The following is a 17,840-nucleotide window of genomic DNA, read 5'->3' on the forward strand; positions in this document are numbered from 1 at the left end:
GCATTTAATTAAAAGTCATACATAGTGTCAGTCATTTATGTTGTGCTTTATATGTTATGAAAGTAGTATTTTGTTTTTACTGTCTGATACTGTATGTTGCTAGATTTTTTCTCTGAAACAGTGCTCCTTCCTCAAGCACTGAAGTGTTTAAAGAAGAAATTCAGCAGCCCTCCAATATACTAGAGGTCATGAAGTAGTATCTGAAACAAAAATATCTGCTGTTGGTTGTTTAGACAGATAAATCTATAAATCAGCTTTTTGTGTATTGGCAACACAACAAAAATAAGTCAAGCTCACTCCATAACCAAACAGCTGAGCAGTGAACACTTTCTGAAAAACAGAATTAAAATAATGATGTGTTATGAATGAATTCATTTCCTATAAAAGTAGACTTTTTCTTAATATTGATTTGCTTTCAATTGCAGCAAAGGCAGATTCGTTGCTTGCAGGTTCCTGAGTGAAGGCACACAGTGGACAGCCACAGATCCATGTTAGGATTCTTGCTAAAAACATGAAAAGTCAGATTTTTTTTTTTCCTCAAAAGTATTCTGCACAGATCAACCACCAAACAGCTGATGGGAAAAATGTGCAAAATGAAGTTGTTTCCTTTCTAAGCTTAGGGTGGCTCTGCTGCTTTATGGGGAGGTGGTTTTTGTTTATTTGCTTTCAGAGAACAGATCATATTTTGAGATCAGCTAGTTCTCAGAAACAGCCCAGGAAACAGGTTTTTCTTTCCTTCAGATTATCAGTGTTGAAAAGTTAAAGTCTCTCACCCCAGCAAACACAACTTGATGTTGTTCAGATCAGAATAGCTATTGTATTCCTTTTCATGAATACTCAATTCTAGTGCTCAGCATGAGGTACAGACCTTTAGTTGGCTTTTATTTTTTTGACCTCTTATGGTATATTCATACCCTCTTATGCTTGCATGCTCAGAGACACAGGCACATCCTTAACACAGAAGGAACTGGAAAGAAAGAGACCACAGTACCTCTGTGTGTGCTGTAATTCATTGCAATGGCAATCATAATGTACTTGCTGTTACCAGAATTAAGAATCTCCATGAAATTTTTTTTTTTGAAGTAGTACTCGTGATGCTTGCCACAAGTAACACAAGTAGTTTAGCAGATTCCTTCCTGGCATAAGACAAAAGAAAAAATCCAAACCAAAAACCTACTTTTAAAGGTAATTGACAATAAAGGTAACGACTATGTAAGATGAAGTTGCAGAATATTTTGAATGTAATTTTAAAAAAAAGCAAAGCTTCTAAAACCCATACTCAGTTTTGTTTTACTTTTTATTATTTAAATACACCATACTAGAGCAAATGTCTCTGAAAATATCACAAATAAAAGATTTTTCTTCATTCAGCAAATTAGAAGTAGGTGAAAATTTCTACACAGTAGCTGCTATGAGCCTGACTTTTTTCTTTTTTTTTTTTTTTTTGCCATGGGAAGTAGCAACATTAGGACAAAAACACTTACATGCATACATACATTGTATTTTACAGAGATACAATAAAAGTGTTTGTGATAGAATATCACAAAAGCCACATCTTTATCTCATGTTCAGTTTGATTGAAACACATTTCCTTACAACACTTAAATATACAAAGAGCAAATAGAATGTTGTTAAGGTAAAACACAGGGTACAAACTGGCCAGTGCCCTGCTAATTGTTAATGAGGGTAGAAAGCAGATTTCAATGCTTTTAATTAGCTTCATTAGTCATCGTCCCCACCCCCCCACCCCCCCCCCCAAGATGTCCTCCGGTGGATCTTTTTTCATTTTCTCTACAGTCTCCCATTAGCCCAGGTTCATGGAGTCCTTAATGTTCATATTCAGTCATTTTAATACACCAATAAATGTGGGAAGGGCAATCAAGAATAAAGAAGGTGCAATGGTATGGAGCTGGCATTGATGCTAGCTACAAAGGTGACTTGTCTACTTGGAGACATGGGATCCATCTGTGATGAACAAAATTTGAGATGAAGGCACGCATTCTGCATTACTCTGACCTTTTAGCAGACCTGTAAGAAATAAAAATGGGTATCTTAGCTAAATTTGAGATAGGAAACTACAATATGACTGCTTTTGTTTTTCCCTATTCACTAATCTCATTTTTATTAGACTACTTTCCAACTGTGACTTGATTAAGGCTTTCTACACTGTCCATTCACACTGCTAACGTTTCAACTTTCAATAGCAAAAAGCAAACATTTTTCACAGTTTCACTACTAAAGAAAGCAGACATGAATAAAAAGACACTACAACAAGAAATAAGTGTACTTTCTCGTAACAAATCATACAGTGAATAAGGTGGTTTTTCTGGGCCCTGTTTGAAAGGGAAGAACCATTATGCCATGCCTTTGAAGAAGCGAGTAATATGATCTTGTAATTGGAAGAAATAGTGTGTAAAGCAAATATGAAGTACAGCCAATATCCTCCCAAGGCAACTTTGGTTAATATGCTGCATTGCACAAGAGCTAAATATAGATATTTCAGGATTCTCCCCTCCCATTTAAATTCCTCATCTGGTACGTTAGTTAATGTTACATAAACATTTTAATATATTAAGTCAAACATGTGCTTTCATACTGGTGTTAATGAATTGTGATAATTAAAAGTGTCTAACTCAATAAAAATCTAAACTTTCATGGATAAAATAGGAATGATCATCCATAGTCTTCAAATACAATCTGTTTGCAATTACCAAAATGAAATAATATATATTAGATTTTTATGGCTTTTAAATGACATTTTGCGCTTCCCAGGAAGTTCTTTTTTCACCCTTTCTCTAAGTTACTAAAAGCCTGAGGTCTATTACTAACTGCAACCCCCCACTTTCAAGCTAATTAAAGTAGTAGAGGCTTGGAGGTTTAATTCCCCAGAGCTGAAGCTCAGTGTGAGAAAGGTAATTTGTCTGTCCAGAACAAAGATTAGGGAGCAGCCAGCAAGCATATTTAATAAATGAGCATCAAATATCTTCTACTATGGACACAGACAACACCAATTATGTAACTACAAGGGAATTGTTGAGTGATATGTAAACTAGAAGATTTTTAAGATCTTCGCTAAGAGACATAATGTAACTCATGCTTTATTTAAAAGTATAGAAGCTGAAGACAAGCATTTGTTACAAACATTGCCAACCGGTGGAAAATTTACACTTTTAGTAGGTGGTAATACTGTTCCAAACAAGAAATACTACAGGAATACTACCAGTACAAATAAAGCAGACAGAATTCTTGACAATACAGCCCCTTCAAATGAAATGGCACACAGGACATCACAAACTAAGTTTGTACTCTGCAGGCAAGCAGTACTGAGTTTAGAGAAAACAGGGTTTTTTTTAAACTACAGGGCAAGTGATGGGAAGTTATAATTTACATGTGTGAATTGCCTCACGGAGGTAAAAGGCAGGAATGGCAAACATCCCTGTGTTTGACTCCTTTAAAAAAAAAAAAAAAAACAAACAAAAAAAACCAAAGTTTTTAAACCAAGTTAGGCCATGCAACCTTTCCTGCCTGCACCAGTTGCCTGTAAACTGCATTGAGAGAAGAGTAAGTTCATAATTGTCATCCTTCACATGCACAACAAAAATGTGTTTTAATGCTGGGAGTGTCTCAATCTCTTCAGTTAAATACAAAAAAAACCAGCCCTGTGGATATTCTGCTATCTCTGTAATCGCTAGTGATAGAATAACATGGAAAGTGATTGATCTGTAATGTTTAATAAAAAGTATCTGTTACAGCCAACTCTGTTACAGTGGAAGAATATTTTTAATCAGTGGCACTACATGCAGCCTTCTGGAAAACATCTCTGATGTTAAAATATCTGGACTGTTAAAAAAACAAAATAACTCTCTTAGCAACTGTCCCTGTAGCTTCCAAAGTTCCAGAAACCTGACAAATACATGAATTATCAACTTCTCTTTAACTGTGTTTGTTTTCTGGAGTTTCAGTGCTCTGCAATTCCCTTTGAAAACCAGTAGGAGAAGTTAGAACAATTTCTAGATTGTATGATAAAGAAAAAACCCTCAAACTATGTGTCCCCTCAGCCTTCTCCCCAAGAGCCGCCTCAGCTGTGGCTGCAGCAATGGCACAACCAGTCAGTGACAGGAGCTAACAAAAACCTGCTCTCATCCTTCTCCTTGCATTTAGATCCCACTAGGTACCTTCAGTCACAAGCTCTGCAAGCCCAGCCCCCTTTTACTTCTCTTTTCCATGTTCTATGTTCCTCATCATGTCTCCTGCTTTTATTGCAACTAAATCATTTTTATGCTTTGCTAAGGCACAGAAAGAAACTGATAAAACTAAGTGACAATTTAGACACCTATTTGAAGTTACATTAAACTTTACATTCGTAGAAGACAAGTGGATAAACCACTCTCAGAATGGTAAACCTTTTACTGCAGTGTATAAAGATGAATGGTTTTACCTATATTTTGAAATGGGATACCTATAAATATTCATTTAACAGAATCACTGCTAGCTAGTCTATAGTACAGATTTGTTTCATTAAAATTCACAACAGTATAAATCTATGAATCTTTAACTGTATTTGTACTTCCTTAAGAAGAAGCTGCACATTCTCTTCCAATCTTAATTATCTTTGTTCTGCCTAACTACGTAGCATTTTTGTACTCAATTCTCTCATCACCTCGATTGACAAATTAAGTAAATAAAAAGGTCCATGCTTTATTTTGATGTAATTACATTCACTGTATAAGACTTGAAAGAATACTTAAAATTAATCAGTAAATTTATGCACGGAAAAATAAAAAAGCAAACACAGATATTGAAATGTAGCAACACAACCAAAAAAAAATAAAAAAATCATGTAAATTAAAGAACAGTTTCTGTTTTCTCAGACATTTCTCCACTGACTAAAAGCACTACAAAATATACTGATCATTACAGAATAGATCAGCCTAGCATTTGTCCCAGATTTTTTTTAATCTCCCAAATTCCTACTTGCAGATAAATGTTATTTTTTGTGATCCTTACAGACATTAATGAAGTTCCTATTGTAAATCTATAAAGAATTACCAACTGAAGTGTGCACTTTTTGTTTCATTGCAATAACTCAGTGCTGTGTGATTGCCTGGGTTAATGATGAAAAAGTCAAATATACTATCAGAGCTGATGGAAAAATCTATCACCAATCTGAAATTAAAATTCATCTGTGGTCAATAAGATTTAATATCCATGCAAGTGGCGCTGTAAAGAGTAAATGAATCAATGTCATCAATACATAATCAGTATGAAATATGATGTGAATAAAATTATGTGCAAGAGTCATACATCCACTCTTTTCTGGACCAGGGTGGAATGAACAGTCTCTTAACTCAAGGTTGACAGTAATTGTTACAAATTAGGCACAGCAGTTATCAAAATGCACTCACTTGCATAGCTTTAGGACTGATTAAGAAGATTAAAATACATCTAAAACTATCTAGTTTCAGAGTTACAAGACAACTGTTGATCGGATTTTTTTTTTCTCCTTCTTCACTTTATGATCTGTAGAGTCATTATTTACTCATTTAGCTAGAAACCAAAACTACCAACCACAGAGACACACAATCTCTACTTAAGCTATTAGTGTTATGGAACGGTAAGAAAATAGCACTTTGGTTTTAAAATCTGAGTTACGACACACAAAACAGGCAAGAAAATACTTCTGAAAGAGTACTCCAGCATGCTTCCTCAACTAAAATCTTAATATTAAAATGAAATACATTAATTTAGTCCAGCAACCTTCTCTTCACAAGACGTTTATTTCCATAGTAAAGGATCTAATTTTCCTCCCTCAGAAACCTGCTCTCTTGTAGCCCTTAATTTCAAGATTATAAAATAAAATACTTCTCTTTCTTAGAAGTTAGTATTAATGTATGCTCTCCATTTTGCTTTGTACATAAAGAGTTCAACACCTGTACAGATGCACGTGCCCAAACCAAAATAAACTGACTCACCCTGTATGTCATATTTAAAAGGTTACTATTTTTTCCCCACACCCTGTGCCTAAATAACTTAAGGTAAGTTCAGCTACTTAAAGGTCTCTTTGCAGGGGTAGGGGAATGTCCAACATTAGAATGAAAATAAATTGATCTTCATTTAGCTCTAAGAAAGCTTATTAGTAATTGTGGAGTATTCACCTTCTGGTCTGGCAGTAGTGGATTACTCTGAAGTGAATTCAAATGGCCATTGATGAGAGCTGTAGGTCTATCATGTTCACAAAATAAACTGCCATTGATGTAGTGAAACCGATCTCCGGGGACCAGGCGATTCCGGCAGGTAGAGCATGTAAAACACTGGGAAGGAAAGAGACAGCGAGTGAAACTACAGCACAAATTAAGTATGCTGCAGGTTTGAAAATTACACTTCAGAGACTGCAAGTGCAGTTGAGATACAGAGCTGCTCGGTTTCTAGTATCTCCAAATACGACATCAGTCTTACCTGTTGGGACTATACAGTGCATAACTCAAGCAGAGTTTTACCGATTACGAGGGAACAAAGCTACGCACTAAGCTTTATAATAGATACTCCTTCTTCTAATTATTATTTTGCATTTCATTCATAAGCAGATGCAGGTTTTACACTAAAGAGGCATGGCAGTACTAATCAGCTGCTAAAAATGAAAGTACACAGAAAAAAACCCTCACCTTAAGATGATAGACATTGCCCTGTGCCCTCATGACCAGCTCACTAGCAGGAATGGACTGTCCACAGGCACTGCAAGCACCACTATTTCCAAATAACCTGAAACAGAGGTGATGATTGTGAATAATTTAATACACAGAAGGCTCTAGGCATTTTGCACATCACTGCCATGGTTTATTACACAACTATTTTAGACTTCTGACCCCCATCTTCCAACTTGCTTATGTTTCATAATCTGAAAAAGTATATTTTTGTGTAACAACTGGTAGCTTCACCTCACCTTGGATGTGGTTACACAGGATTAAATCAGAAATATTGACTTACACCTCTAGAAACACAAACAATTCTGTACTACACACATTTTATCAGATTACTGAGTTCATCATAAAAAAAAAAAGATACAATTCATGACTGGAGTTTAAATGCATTGTGTCCTTGAAATTATATGAAGAACTCTTTTGTACTTTAATCATATCTTGAGATATGAGTCATCAAAAGGGTTAAGAGGATTTGATTGTATATCTAAGAAGACATCATGCTCAGTGTATTGAAACTCCAGTAAACCTCCATCAGTGCAGAGTTTCCATTAGAAACTCTCTGCTATCCAGGTTGATATATAATGTGTATGGGTTAACCTTTTCAATCATGGTGTCAACACTTTAGATTTGCCTCTGCTCATCTCTTTCATCCTAACCTTCTCTCTCTCTTGATAATGAAATGCTTGCTCCAACTTCCCTCTATCTGCTCCTGAGTCCACAATTTAGATTACTTCATCTCTGCTAGCAACAAACTGAATGAAATTTCGATTTGAGCAGAAAGTAATTTACCGGGATCTGGACCCATTTGTCATCATATCTCTCTGGGTGTTTGCTGTATCACTGCAGTTTTCCTATGCAATCAAATGAGACCACAACATCTGCCATTGGGGGGGGGCACACGCAGTGGGGGGAGGGGGGAATAGGCAGAAGAGTGGTGAAGAAAAATATATACATAATTCTTCAAATCCTTTTAAAGGCACAATGCATCGATTCAAAATATAATACAGTAATGATTATTGAGTTCTACTTTTACAGGCTGCCTTTGCTAGAATTAGAAAAAACCTTTATTTGCTTTTGCACGAGTCTCTAATAGACACAAATATTTATAAAGACTACCACAATTCATTTTCCAGTAAAAAAGGAAACTGAACTAGCTGGCAGGGTCACAGACCCACTTTTCTGCACGATGTAAAACATAGTGATAGGATTTACAAATTAGCGTATTGGTGTCATAATAAATATTAATATTTGCATCTCCTTCCTGTCCAAATAAAGTCATAAAATTCTGTTTGTGTCAACCTAGGACACGCATTACAACAGAATACCCGTAATCTGAATGATTGCAGTGTGCCTCTGTATAAAAATAATTGCTTTGAATTTTCAGAATCTGAGCTTGCAGAGGAGGCTTGTCATGTTCAAACTACTAATTTGCTGTCGCCACTTTATTGAAAATAGCCTGTAAGTTGTTATTAAATGTATCGACTGAACGACAGAGAGAGTAGTAAAACTGCCCCTTAAGATGGCTTTTAATAGGAAGCTGAGAAACAAATTTTGCAGCAGCATCGATTTGAAGAGTTCAATCAAAACTCCATTTCAAAACTAATTAGTCTGAGATCCACGACACATTGACACGTTCCTGCAGAATCACAGCGGTTACAAAAGGAAAGCTGAACTAATACATTGTCAGGACCTCCCGCCAAATGGACTAAACTGTCTGGAAACTAAAGGTCCATTATTAGGGCATCTTCCAAACCAGGACCCATTCCGAATAGTTACATGATATACCGAGGTTACTTCCAAAGCATTGCAATATGCATTTTTCTTCCCTCATCGTTAGGAGTAATGAAGCTGGCATTAGAGACAGTACATGGGAAGGGCTGTGAGTGGAGGTAGAGAGGCACTGTTACATTTCTAGAGCAAAGATCCAACAACCTAGAGCAAAGGGGTGGCAGCAAGGGCATTGCTGGGTAGAAGGGCAAAGATGGACAGATGATGTCAGCTGCTCAAGAGAACCTGAACGTGGTGAGCTGTCTCACAACCCCCTTCTTCCCCCTGTACAATTGCACCACCCAACTGAAAACACAGCTTTCAAAATGCTGATCTCATTGCACTACTTGTCTTCATTAAGCATTCATTGGTTATACTATTCTCTCTGAACTAGTGGTCCCACACCTTGAATGTCTGTGAATTCTAATAAATAGAGTCAAACTAATCCCGAGGCTTTCCACACATCTTAAGTTTTCCCTAGGCATGTTCCCAGAACAACTCTACTTTGGGAAGCCACTTCAGCTGAATCTTCTGCTAAAATTCCTAAAAATCAGGAAAAAATTACAAGCTCAGAACAGCTTTCCACTGCTTATTATTATTTACCAAGAAAATTAAAGTTATTTTTTCCTTCTCTATTGTTATGAATGGTTTTGCTCTGTAATGCCATTAACAGGAAAAGGTTTTATCTTTAAAAAAAAAAAAGTTATTTCTCCTTACCAGCAAAGGAAGTCTTCCACATTAACTATTCTTTACTGAAAAAGTTGTTTTGCATGGTTTCTGGGAAGCTGGAGAGCTAATTATCTAACCAGGGGGACTGTCCAGGACAGTATTTGATTTAAAAGGCTTGAGGCTTTAGGTGCTCAATTAAGTAGCTATCGGTCTCAGACTGGACTTTAATGGGCTCTTTTCTCTTTAACTGCAGCAATGGGTAGAGATACCCCAGGTCAGGCTAATTAAAGCCAGGGGACTCTTTAATTGTGATGACAGAATTGGTTTCAGTTTCCTCTTTGGGTCCTCAGTCCAAGAAGGTCATTAATATTTCAACATTTGGGCAATGCAATCAATCACAAACATCAAGAGGTTCCCTGTACGGACAAGGCAGCTCTTCTACACTTAGCAGCATTTTACTGAGCCACCTTAAATTAACTACTGTGTGGCTCCAACACAGCATTCTCAGCACCCCCAAATGCTTCTAGTTTTTGTTTTGGTTGTTTTTTTTGATTTTTTTTTTGTTAGTGGGTTTTTTTTGGATGGGGTTTTTTTCAGAACTTTGTGTAGGAGAGTGGGAATGAAAGCAGCAAGAAATCTTTTCAACCCAGTTTCCCATCTTGCTGCTCAAAATTCAGCATCAGCAAAAATACACCTCTAGCAACTTGTACTAAAAAACTAAGGTTCCACTGCTTTCCAAAATCATGCAGACGGATTTAAGTACCCTGATTCTTGCATGACATGGTGCACATTTGTGCCCACATACATATATCCAAGCCCTAGCAAAGAGAAATGCACATCCATACCTACTGATCCAGAAGGAATCAGTGTTTTTGTACATTTCCCACGTTTGATCTAAATTCTGCACCAGTTATATTAAATGTAACAAAGAAAGGCAACACAGAAATTACGCCTGAAGCCAAGTCCATTAAAGGTACTTCAGAATAACTAGAGACCAAGCACCTTAAAAGCACCAGAAGCTATTGATACTTAAAAGGGGGGCTGTGCATAATGGCAAGTGCTGCATTAGAGAAGAGGAAGAAAAAAAAAAGGGGAAAAAAAAAAACCCAGCCAAATTACGCTTGGTTAATTCAGAGTAACAGATCTGCCCCCAAGTGAATTGGAGGCCTTGAATTAATTCTGTTATGACAAATCAAGATAAACGTTCCCCCTAAATTGCATGCGATTTAATTAATTTTTGAGATCCTGTTTTTTTTTTTTTTCCTAGCTAATAGTTCACATGCTCCTGTGCTGTCATTGTGCTTGAGTGGGCAGACTTCAAAGTGATATTAAATAACCAACTATTAGATTTACCTAGCACGTCCTATTGGAAAAGTGCCATTTAATTACCTAGCCTGTTCAATTAAAGGGACAGCATTCCCTGAATATAGCAGCTTGCCGCTGATTACCAGGGAAATGAACTGGCTGCCCGGCGCGGCCTCACAGCGGAGCGGCCGGGTCCGGCCGCCCCCCGCCCCCGGCCCCGCCGCGCTGCGCGGAGCGGCCGCCCGGGGAGGGGCGCCGGGCGCTGCCCCTTTAAGAGGCGCCCGGGCAGTCTCTCCCTCTCCCCCTTCCCCACCACTCCCTGCTCTCTCTTAGAGGCCAATTTTGTTAATTAAATGTTTTGTTTGCGACGCGGCTCTCATTCATTTCGGACACGTCATTCCGAGCAGATCTAAGCCAGCGACCAGATCTCATTAGATAAAACCTATCAGAACTAAGAGAAAATGGAGGAGACACTAATTAAAGCTTTTAATTGTGCGGATTCGCTGCCACGCTGCTGCTTTATCTGGCATCTCAAGGTTGGGAGGGCTGCGCTGCGCTCCCCTCCCTGGGCGCGCTGCTCGCCGTGGGGAGGGAGGGGATCGGACCGGGGTTTTCACCTCCCTCTTTTCCCAGGAACCTTGGCCTTCAATGAAAGCTGCAGCTGTCGCTCTACGGCCAATTTGTTTTCGGGTTTTGGGGGCGAGAGGGAGGGAACGGGGAGCGTTGTGTTGTTTAAGCAACAACAAAAACCCTCACATACAGCCTCAGAAAGCTAAAAAGCTCATTAATAAATGGCCCCGTGGTCTTGGCCCGAAGGAGTCAAGTCCCTTTCACCTGGCGCCTGCCGGGCCGATCAATCCTCTTTCCCATTTTGTCAGTCGTGTCCAGCGTGCCCCGAGTCTCCGGCTGAGAACTGTGCCCGTGGCTCTTGCCTGGGGAAGAGAACGCGCCACCACAAAAGCCCGCCGGAAAACTGAGAAGGGAGAAGGATGGCAGAGGGGAACCGGAGAGACTCGCTGTCAGAGTGACATCACTCTGACATTTCCTCCATCATCAAATGTGACCATTTCAAACACAACAAGGGCGAGGGCTTCGCTCACGCCAGCATGACCCACGAGGAAGCCTGCTAAGTCCATTTCCAGCAGGAAAGCTCCAAGTTAACTCAGCCCTGGCAGCGCCAGGCCATCCTACCCCACCTTGAGTGTACAGTGTCCAGTTCAAGTTTCAGCAAGCATCTGTCAGAGTTATTTTTGCAAGTCAAATTACACAGATCTAAAGAGAAGTCAGGCGATAGGACAAGGAGATCAATTCAAACTCCTCATCTGATAAAGCATCCTATTCATAATTGCCTACATTAAAATAAACGAGTATTAATTTTTGGCAACACAAAACCAGAGGACTGCGATAAGCTTGCCTGAACTTGCCTCTGGGACACAGTGGACGCATCTTCTCTTTTTAATTAGTAGCAATCAGACATGAGGGTTTGTTTGATGGTGTTGGTCGAGTGATGAATCTGTACTATTCAGTGCATCTTAACAGTAGTGTCAATTTTTCCACTTCAAATGAGACTCTTTTCCCTAACACCGTTCTGCTCTATTTAATTACTATTCTGCCAGGCTTAAGCTTGTTGCTTAGGATGATGACCAAAAAGCACCACTGTGTACCCATAATGTGCTGAATTTCTAGCATTTCTCTAAAAATCCCTCCAAAACTAGCAAAGCTAAGGCTTCAATTCCTCAGACATACCACAGGACCTGTTTCATGTACTTAACTACTCGAAGCCGTGGCCATGTACCAGATCAGAGACTGCACTATCAGAGTAACCAAATCTTAACTCCATCCTCCTTAACTAAGGAGGTGGTCTCTGTGCACAATCGGCATCTTCGCAAACCTAAGTTTTACAACATAAGCAAACTTGTAACATTTGATGACTGCTTTTGGTAGGTTTGTTTTTTCTTCTTCAAGAAGGAGAAAAAGGTAGAACTTCTTGGCCATCAGAAAGAAGGGAAATCCTGCGTTAACTCTTGACATTTACTATTAATATGGAGCCAGAAGCATTTAAACAGAACACAATTTGTTTCAACTAAGCATTTCTGTGATGCTGGGAAGGTACGGGGCTTTTCTGTTGTTTTTTTTAATTACTGAATGTTGAAACAGAACACCTCCTTGAAGCATTCATGTGCATCAGTCTATCAAACCATTTACTCAAATTAAATGTGTAATCCTTCAAAATGCCTCCTTTTAAATTAATGAGTTTAAGTAGCTTGAGTTCACCTGAAAAGATCATACAGGCACCTGACCTCACAAATTCTATTAATTATATTGGAAACTTGTTGGAAGGGATACTCTGCATAATCTTACTGTACCCCAACAGATGTGAGATTAGTGAGGCTTAGTTCCCCCTACCCAAATCTGTGGCATTTAAAGCAAACAGCTTCAAAGAGGAAGAGATAAGAAATAAAGGGCAAGAGCATATACCTCCTCTGCTATCTCCTGCATTGTCTACACTGGAAGTTAAGAGAAATATCTGTTCAAAGCTTCTCTGTAACAATGCTGAGACAAACATCATACCAGTGTCTTTTGCTATAAGTAGAATCTGTGGCCCTCCAACTGATGGTTAATCAGCTCTTTCACAAGGAGAACAGAGAATGAGTCATTCTGTTTCCACTCAAAGGAGTTTAAAGGTGCTTATGTAAATATCATAATTAATCAGATACTAAAGGCAGGCATTTCATTATTTAGCACCTCTGCCACAGCCTTATTTAAGCCCTACGATTTTAACATTTACTGTTCAGATATGCACACTTCTCCTTCAACACTACAACAAAGCAGATTAATTTAGGCTCTCTGATTGCTGTTTATTTTTAGTTAGGGCTTGTTTTGTGCTGACAAACCACTTTAAAGTTACAGTCGTCGTTCAGCCCCCCCAACTCTTTCCTCCACTTGGCAGTCGCAACTCGCCCTGGGCTAGGCGCTAACATCCGCACCCGCACGTCTCTCCCTCCTAATGAAGCAGCCGTCCTGAGCCAGCCCACCCCTCTGCCCTGCGGACACCCACCACGAGAAATAAAGAGGGGGGGTGGAAAAAGAGAAAAATGGAAAAAAAAAAAAAAAGGCAGCGAGAAAGAGGGAAAGCTGTCCTCACCAGCCTGGCCGTCGCCTCACCTGATGTAGTCGTTTCTGCAGAGAATCATCCCGCTCTTGGTGTAGCAGGAGGTGCCGATGTCCCCCAGTTGGGCCTGGCAGCAGGAGCACTTGAGGCAGCGGCTGTGCCAGTAGCTGTCCATGGCGTAGAGCAGGAAGCGGTCGGCGATCTTCCCCCCGCAGCCGGCGCACCTCTTCCAGGAGAGGGAGCCCGCCGTGACCGGGGGCGGCTGCGCGCTGCCGCCGGGGTTCACCATGGCCTGCGCGGAGAGAGGGGCGGGGGCGGGTCAGCGCCGGGCCGGGCCGGGGCGGCAGCGCGGGGCCAGCGCCGCTCGGGCCCTGCGGGGGCAGCGCCGGCCGGGCCGGGCCGGGGCGGGGGCGCGCAGCTGGCGGGAAGCGGGGCGCAGAACGAGCGCAACCCGCCGCCCCCCCGCTCCGGGCTTGTGCAGCTGCAGCTCACAAGTCAGGAACAGTCCCGGGGTTTGTTTTGCTTATGAAAAAAAGTGTGTGAAGAGTGGAAGGGGAAAAAAAAAAAAAAAAAAAAAAAGTTGTGAAACTGGTTTTTCAGTCTAGGAGAGGCTCCGCAGGCTCGGGGCGGTAACGAGGGGCTCCGGACCGGCCCTCGAGGCCTTGAGATTTTATTTTCTGTAGATTTATTTTGGAGAACTAAAAGCACCCAGAGAAAACACTCCAGATTGAGGACACTGGCCCGAATAATAGATCACTGAACTTTAGGACGCCTGTTACCTTCCTACACAAACATACTCAACTTTTGTCTCGCTAATCTGCCCTTGATCGATAGTTTAAATGCTAAAGCTTTGTTACTTTAAAAAAAAAAAAAAAAAAAAAGTTTAGCGACCCTAGGAAAGCAGCAGGGTAATGAAGTGCATCGCTCCGATCACTCTGGCCACCCCCGAAACTGCTACTAAGAGCATTTTTCACTTTCTAATAAATGCTTTATGCAAGCAGGACAACCGAGAGATAATATAGGAATCAATTCATAAAGCTTACTCTAAACCGATTAATTTGTTGCCTTCAATCCAGGGTCCAATAAACTCCCGGTGTTCCTCTAGTCACTTATACTATAAAAAGATCAAGTTATTTACTGCCAATTAAGCAGCATGTTTTGTCTTTGTCCTTTGTAAGCCGTATGTGCTCATGCCGAGGCATCTGGCTATCTGCTAAGGACCTTCAGACTGATACGTCCAGAACAGCGAGGACGAACTTTTCCTGCCACTGGCCCAACTCGGCTGCAGGAGGAGAACTGGGGCCGATCTAAACACACATTTCCTCAGAAAGAGTACCTGGAGGTATGTCCAGTGACCGCACAATAAACCAGGAGAACTGCACCAATTAAGCTGTAACAAAAACCCCGAGACTTTGGAAGGAAAACCACTCTAAAAGCCATTAGCATTGCATTTATCCGAACGCATCGTGTACCTTTATGTAAATTGATTTCTGATGCATTTGTTCAAGGAATTGCCTTTTGTTACAGTTTCCAGCTACAGCCTAATGAATCTGCATTTCCTGCTCCGAGTCTTTAAACCGTTTTCCTGAGCTTTAAATCACTTCGGATTTCTTAAAAGAAAGAAAAAGGCTCCATGCCACCACCTTAACCTGTCTTTGTCGAAGACAAATATGTATAAATATAAAATGGGAAACGTTACACTGAGAAAACCATCCAGTAACCCCATTAAGCTAAAGCTCTTAAGGACAAGCAATACCTTAATGCTGATTAAATCTAAAAAGATGAATCAAGAGGACTGACCAGAAAGTGACTCCCTTGATAACTAAGGACGGGCCCTCATCAAGTTTCATTTAGAGTTGGGGGGGGGGGGGAAGCTTTTAACTTAAATAGGCTTACTCTAGTAATTACAGAGCCAAGCAATTTAGGTCCTGGGATAGGAGTCAGTGAAATAGAAAGCAGAGCTAGAAGCTAGAGGCAAAATACCCCCCTTTTAACAGCGTCTCTGGTGCTTTTTTAATGGAGACCAAGGGAGGGACAAGCGGAGAGCTGGAAATTTGTAATACAAAAATGGATGCTTAATTCATGCCTTGGTTTTAATTAGGTGATTCACCGAATTTCTCCTGGATTGAAACAAAAGACTGTGTGGGGGGCAGGAAGGGAACCGGAGAGGAGAGAAATAGAGCGCTCACTTTGATCTTTTCTGCCACTGTTTCAGAACAGTGTTTACTACGGGGGAAGCGGGTGCCCCAGCCTCCCCCCACCCACCCCCCCGTCCCCTCCATTCACAGCCGAGGCAGGCAGAGCTCTTTCCCGGCGGCAGCTGGGAAGGGGGGTAAGGGAAGGCGCTCCAGCGGCCGCCGCCGCCAGGCTTTGTACGGGGCCCCGCGACAATGCCCGGGGCCCGCGGCGCCCCGCTCCGCGCCCCTCCGCCCGCCGGGCAGCGGGACGGCGGCGGCGGGCGGACACCGCGCACACGAAGGCTGCGAAACACGGGGGAGCGACCGGCACTTCTTACCTGCTTCCCCTCTATATTGCAAAAGGCCGGGGAGCGCCGCTCGGGGTGCCTGAAGAGGTCTTCTCGCAAAGAAACAAGCGCAGCGCTCGCCCTCTCGCCGGCTGGAGGGAGCCCCCCGCCCGGCAAGGGGCAGCCCAGACTGGAAAAATATAGATATTGCTATGAGAGGCGTCTGCCCGGGTCCTTCCTCCAGCTCCCGCTTCCCGGGAGGGGAGCTGCAGAGCTCGGTCCCCGCCGCTGAGCCGCACACGCAGGGCGCCGCCGCCGCTCGCTGCTGCAATCGCCGGGCAAGTTTGGCAATGTGGCTTCACTTTGTGCCGCTTCCCCCCCGCTCCCCCACCTCCGCCCCCTCTCCGGGCTGCGGCGGCTCCCGAGCCTCCCGCGGCGCGGAGCCGGCCGGCCGCGGCCCGCCGGAGCGCCTCAGCGGAGCGGGCGGGAGCCGGCGAGTTTGAGCGGGGCCGGGCGCGGAGCTGCTGCCGGGATCCTGCGGCTGCGGCGCTGGCGGGGCGCGGGGGGCGGCCCTTGTGCCCGTCTAAGCGTGAGGCTGCGAGTGCGTGTGTGCCCGCACGGTGCGCGTGTGCCCGCTGCCCTCACACATGTGTTACTGACAGAGCAGAATCCCAACTACACTCCGGCTCGGCGCCCCCGTCAGCCCGCCGCAGCCAATCCGCCCCCGGCTTGTTCAGGCGGAATAATAAAACCTGCCAATCCCCGGGAAGACAAAGGAATGAGTGAGAGGGGAGGGAAAAAAAAAAAAAAAAAAAAAAAAAAAAAAAAAAGAGAGAGAGAGAGAGAGAGAGAGAGAGAGAGAGAGAGAGAGGAAGGGAGGGGGCGAGGAGGAGGAGGAGGGGAATGGAGAGGAAGGAGGGAGTCAGGTGGGCAGCGCTGGCCGCGCCGTCCGCCCGGGCGCTGAGGGGAGGCGCGCGGCCGTCAGAGCACCGTCCGCCCCGCCCCGCCCGCCAGCTCCCGGCCACCAGTTGAGAAACTTGGCGGCGAGGGGTCGTCCCGGCTGTTCTCGAGGGCAGGCCCGTTCCGCCCGGAGGACGATGTCCCTCGGAGCCCTTCCCGGCCGTTGGGCGCTTCCCTCGCCGCCGCGGCCCCGCCGGGCCGGGGGAGGCGCCGAGGGGAGGCGCGGCCGCGGCAGCCGCTGCTTGCCGCCTTCGTGGCGCCCCCCGCTGCCCGCGGCCGGCCCCGGTGCCCGCGCCCCGTCCTGGGGTCCCGCGGCGGGAGGCGGCGACGGGCCGCGCCCGGCTCGCCCTGCGGGCGGAGGGGCCGTGTCGAGCCGCCGGCCGCCACACCGCGGGAACTGCGCTGCGGGACTCAGGCGGGCACCCGCGGCGGCAGCCCCAGTGGAGGCTTCGGTGGGTTAAGCAGCCGCGGTTGGCGGCACTGCTCGTCAGCAGGACAGGCAGCTGCCTTTCTGGGGGAGAAGCCCAGGGATGACGGCAAATCGGAAGAAGTAATGTTTAGTGGGGACGCTTAGAACTGTGAAAAACCCACCACGTATTAACTGCACGCCTGTGAGGCCTAAGTGCAGCCCACAGGATAAGCACAGCCGCAAATCGCTGGAACACGTCCCCGGAATGACAAAAGTGCTCCTAAATGCGGGTGCTGTCCGCGGCGCAGCTCCGCACCCGGCGGTGCCCGGCCGGGGACACACGCGCCCCTGTCACCCCGCGCTCCGCTCGTCAGTGGATCCTTGCAGTGGCACATTCCCGGGATCTGTTAAAGGACGGAAAACTTCCTAACAGGAGTTTCTCGATCCCAGACCGCT

General features: G+C 43.7%; 1 protein-coding gene across 1 annotated transcript; it reads right to left on the reverse strand.

The window, feature by feature from the left end:
* Positions 1–1,278: 1,278 nt before the first annotated feature.
* On the reverse strand, positions 1,279–16,817 carry LMO4 (LIM domain only 4). Its single transcript, XM_058842840.1, has 5 exons — positions 16,067–16,817; positions 13,605–13,843; positions 6,663–6,759; positions 6,156–6,311; positions 1,279–2,028 (listed from the first exon to the last, which is right to left on the reverse strand). Exons 2-5 carry the CDS (start codon positions 13,838–13,840, stop codon positions 2,020–2,022), a joined length of 498 nt encoding a protein of 165 aa, XP_058698823.1. The 5' UTR covers positions 13,841–13,843; positions 16,067–16,817; the 3' UTR covers positions 1,279–2,019.
* Positions 16,818–17,840: the final 1,023 nt, after the last annotated feature.

This window comes from Poecile atricapillus, chromosome 7 (assembly GCF_030490865.1).
Source record: "Poecile atricapillus isolate bPoeAtr1 chromosome 7, bPoeAtr1.hap1, whole genome shotgun sequence".
NCBI lineage: Eukaryota > Metazoa > Chordata > Aves > Passeriformes > Paridae > Poecile > Poecile atricapillus.

Bases quoted from the DNA above. Each gene is read 5' to 3' on its own strand.
- LMO4 (XM_058842840.1), bottom strand. From the start codon at position 13,840: ATGGTGAACCCCGGCGGCAGCGCGCAGCCGCCCCCGGTCACGGCGGGC. The intron at 6,760-13,604 runs GTGAGGCGACGG...CCTCTGTTTCAG, and splicing joins TGCAGAAACGACTACATCAG to GTTATTTGGAAATAGTGGTG. The intron at 6,312-6,662 runs GTGAGGGTTTTT...TTTCCTTCCCAG, and splicing joins GCAATGTCTATCATCTTAAG to TGTTTTACATGCTCTACCTG.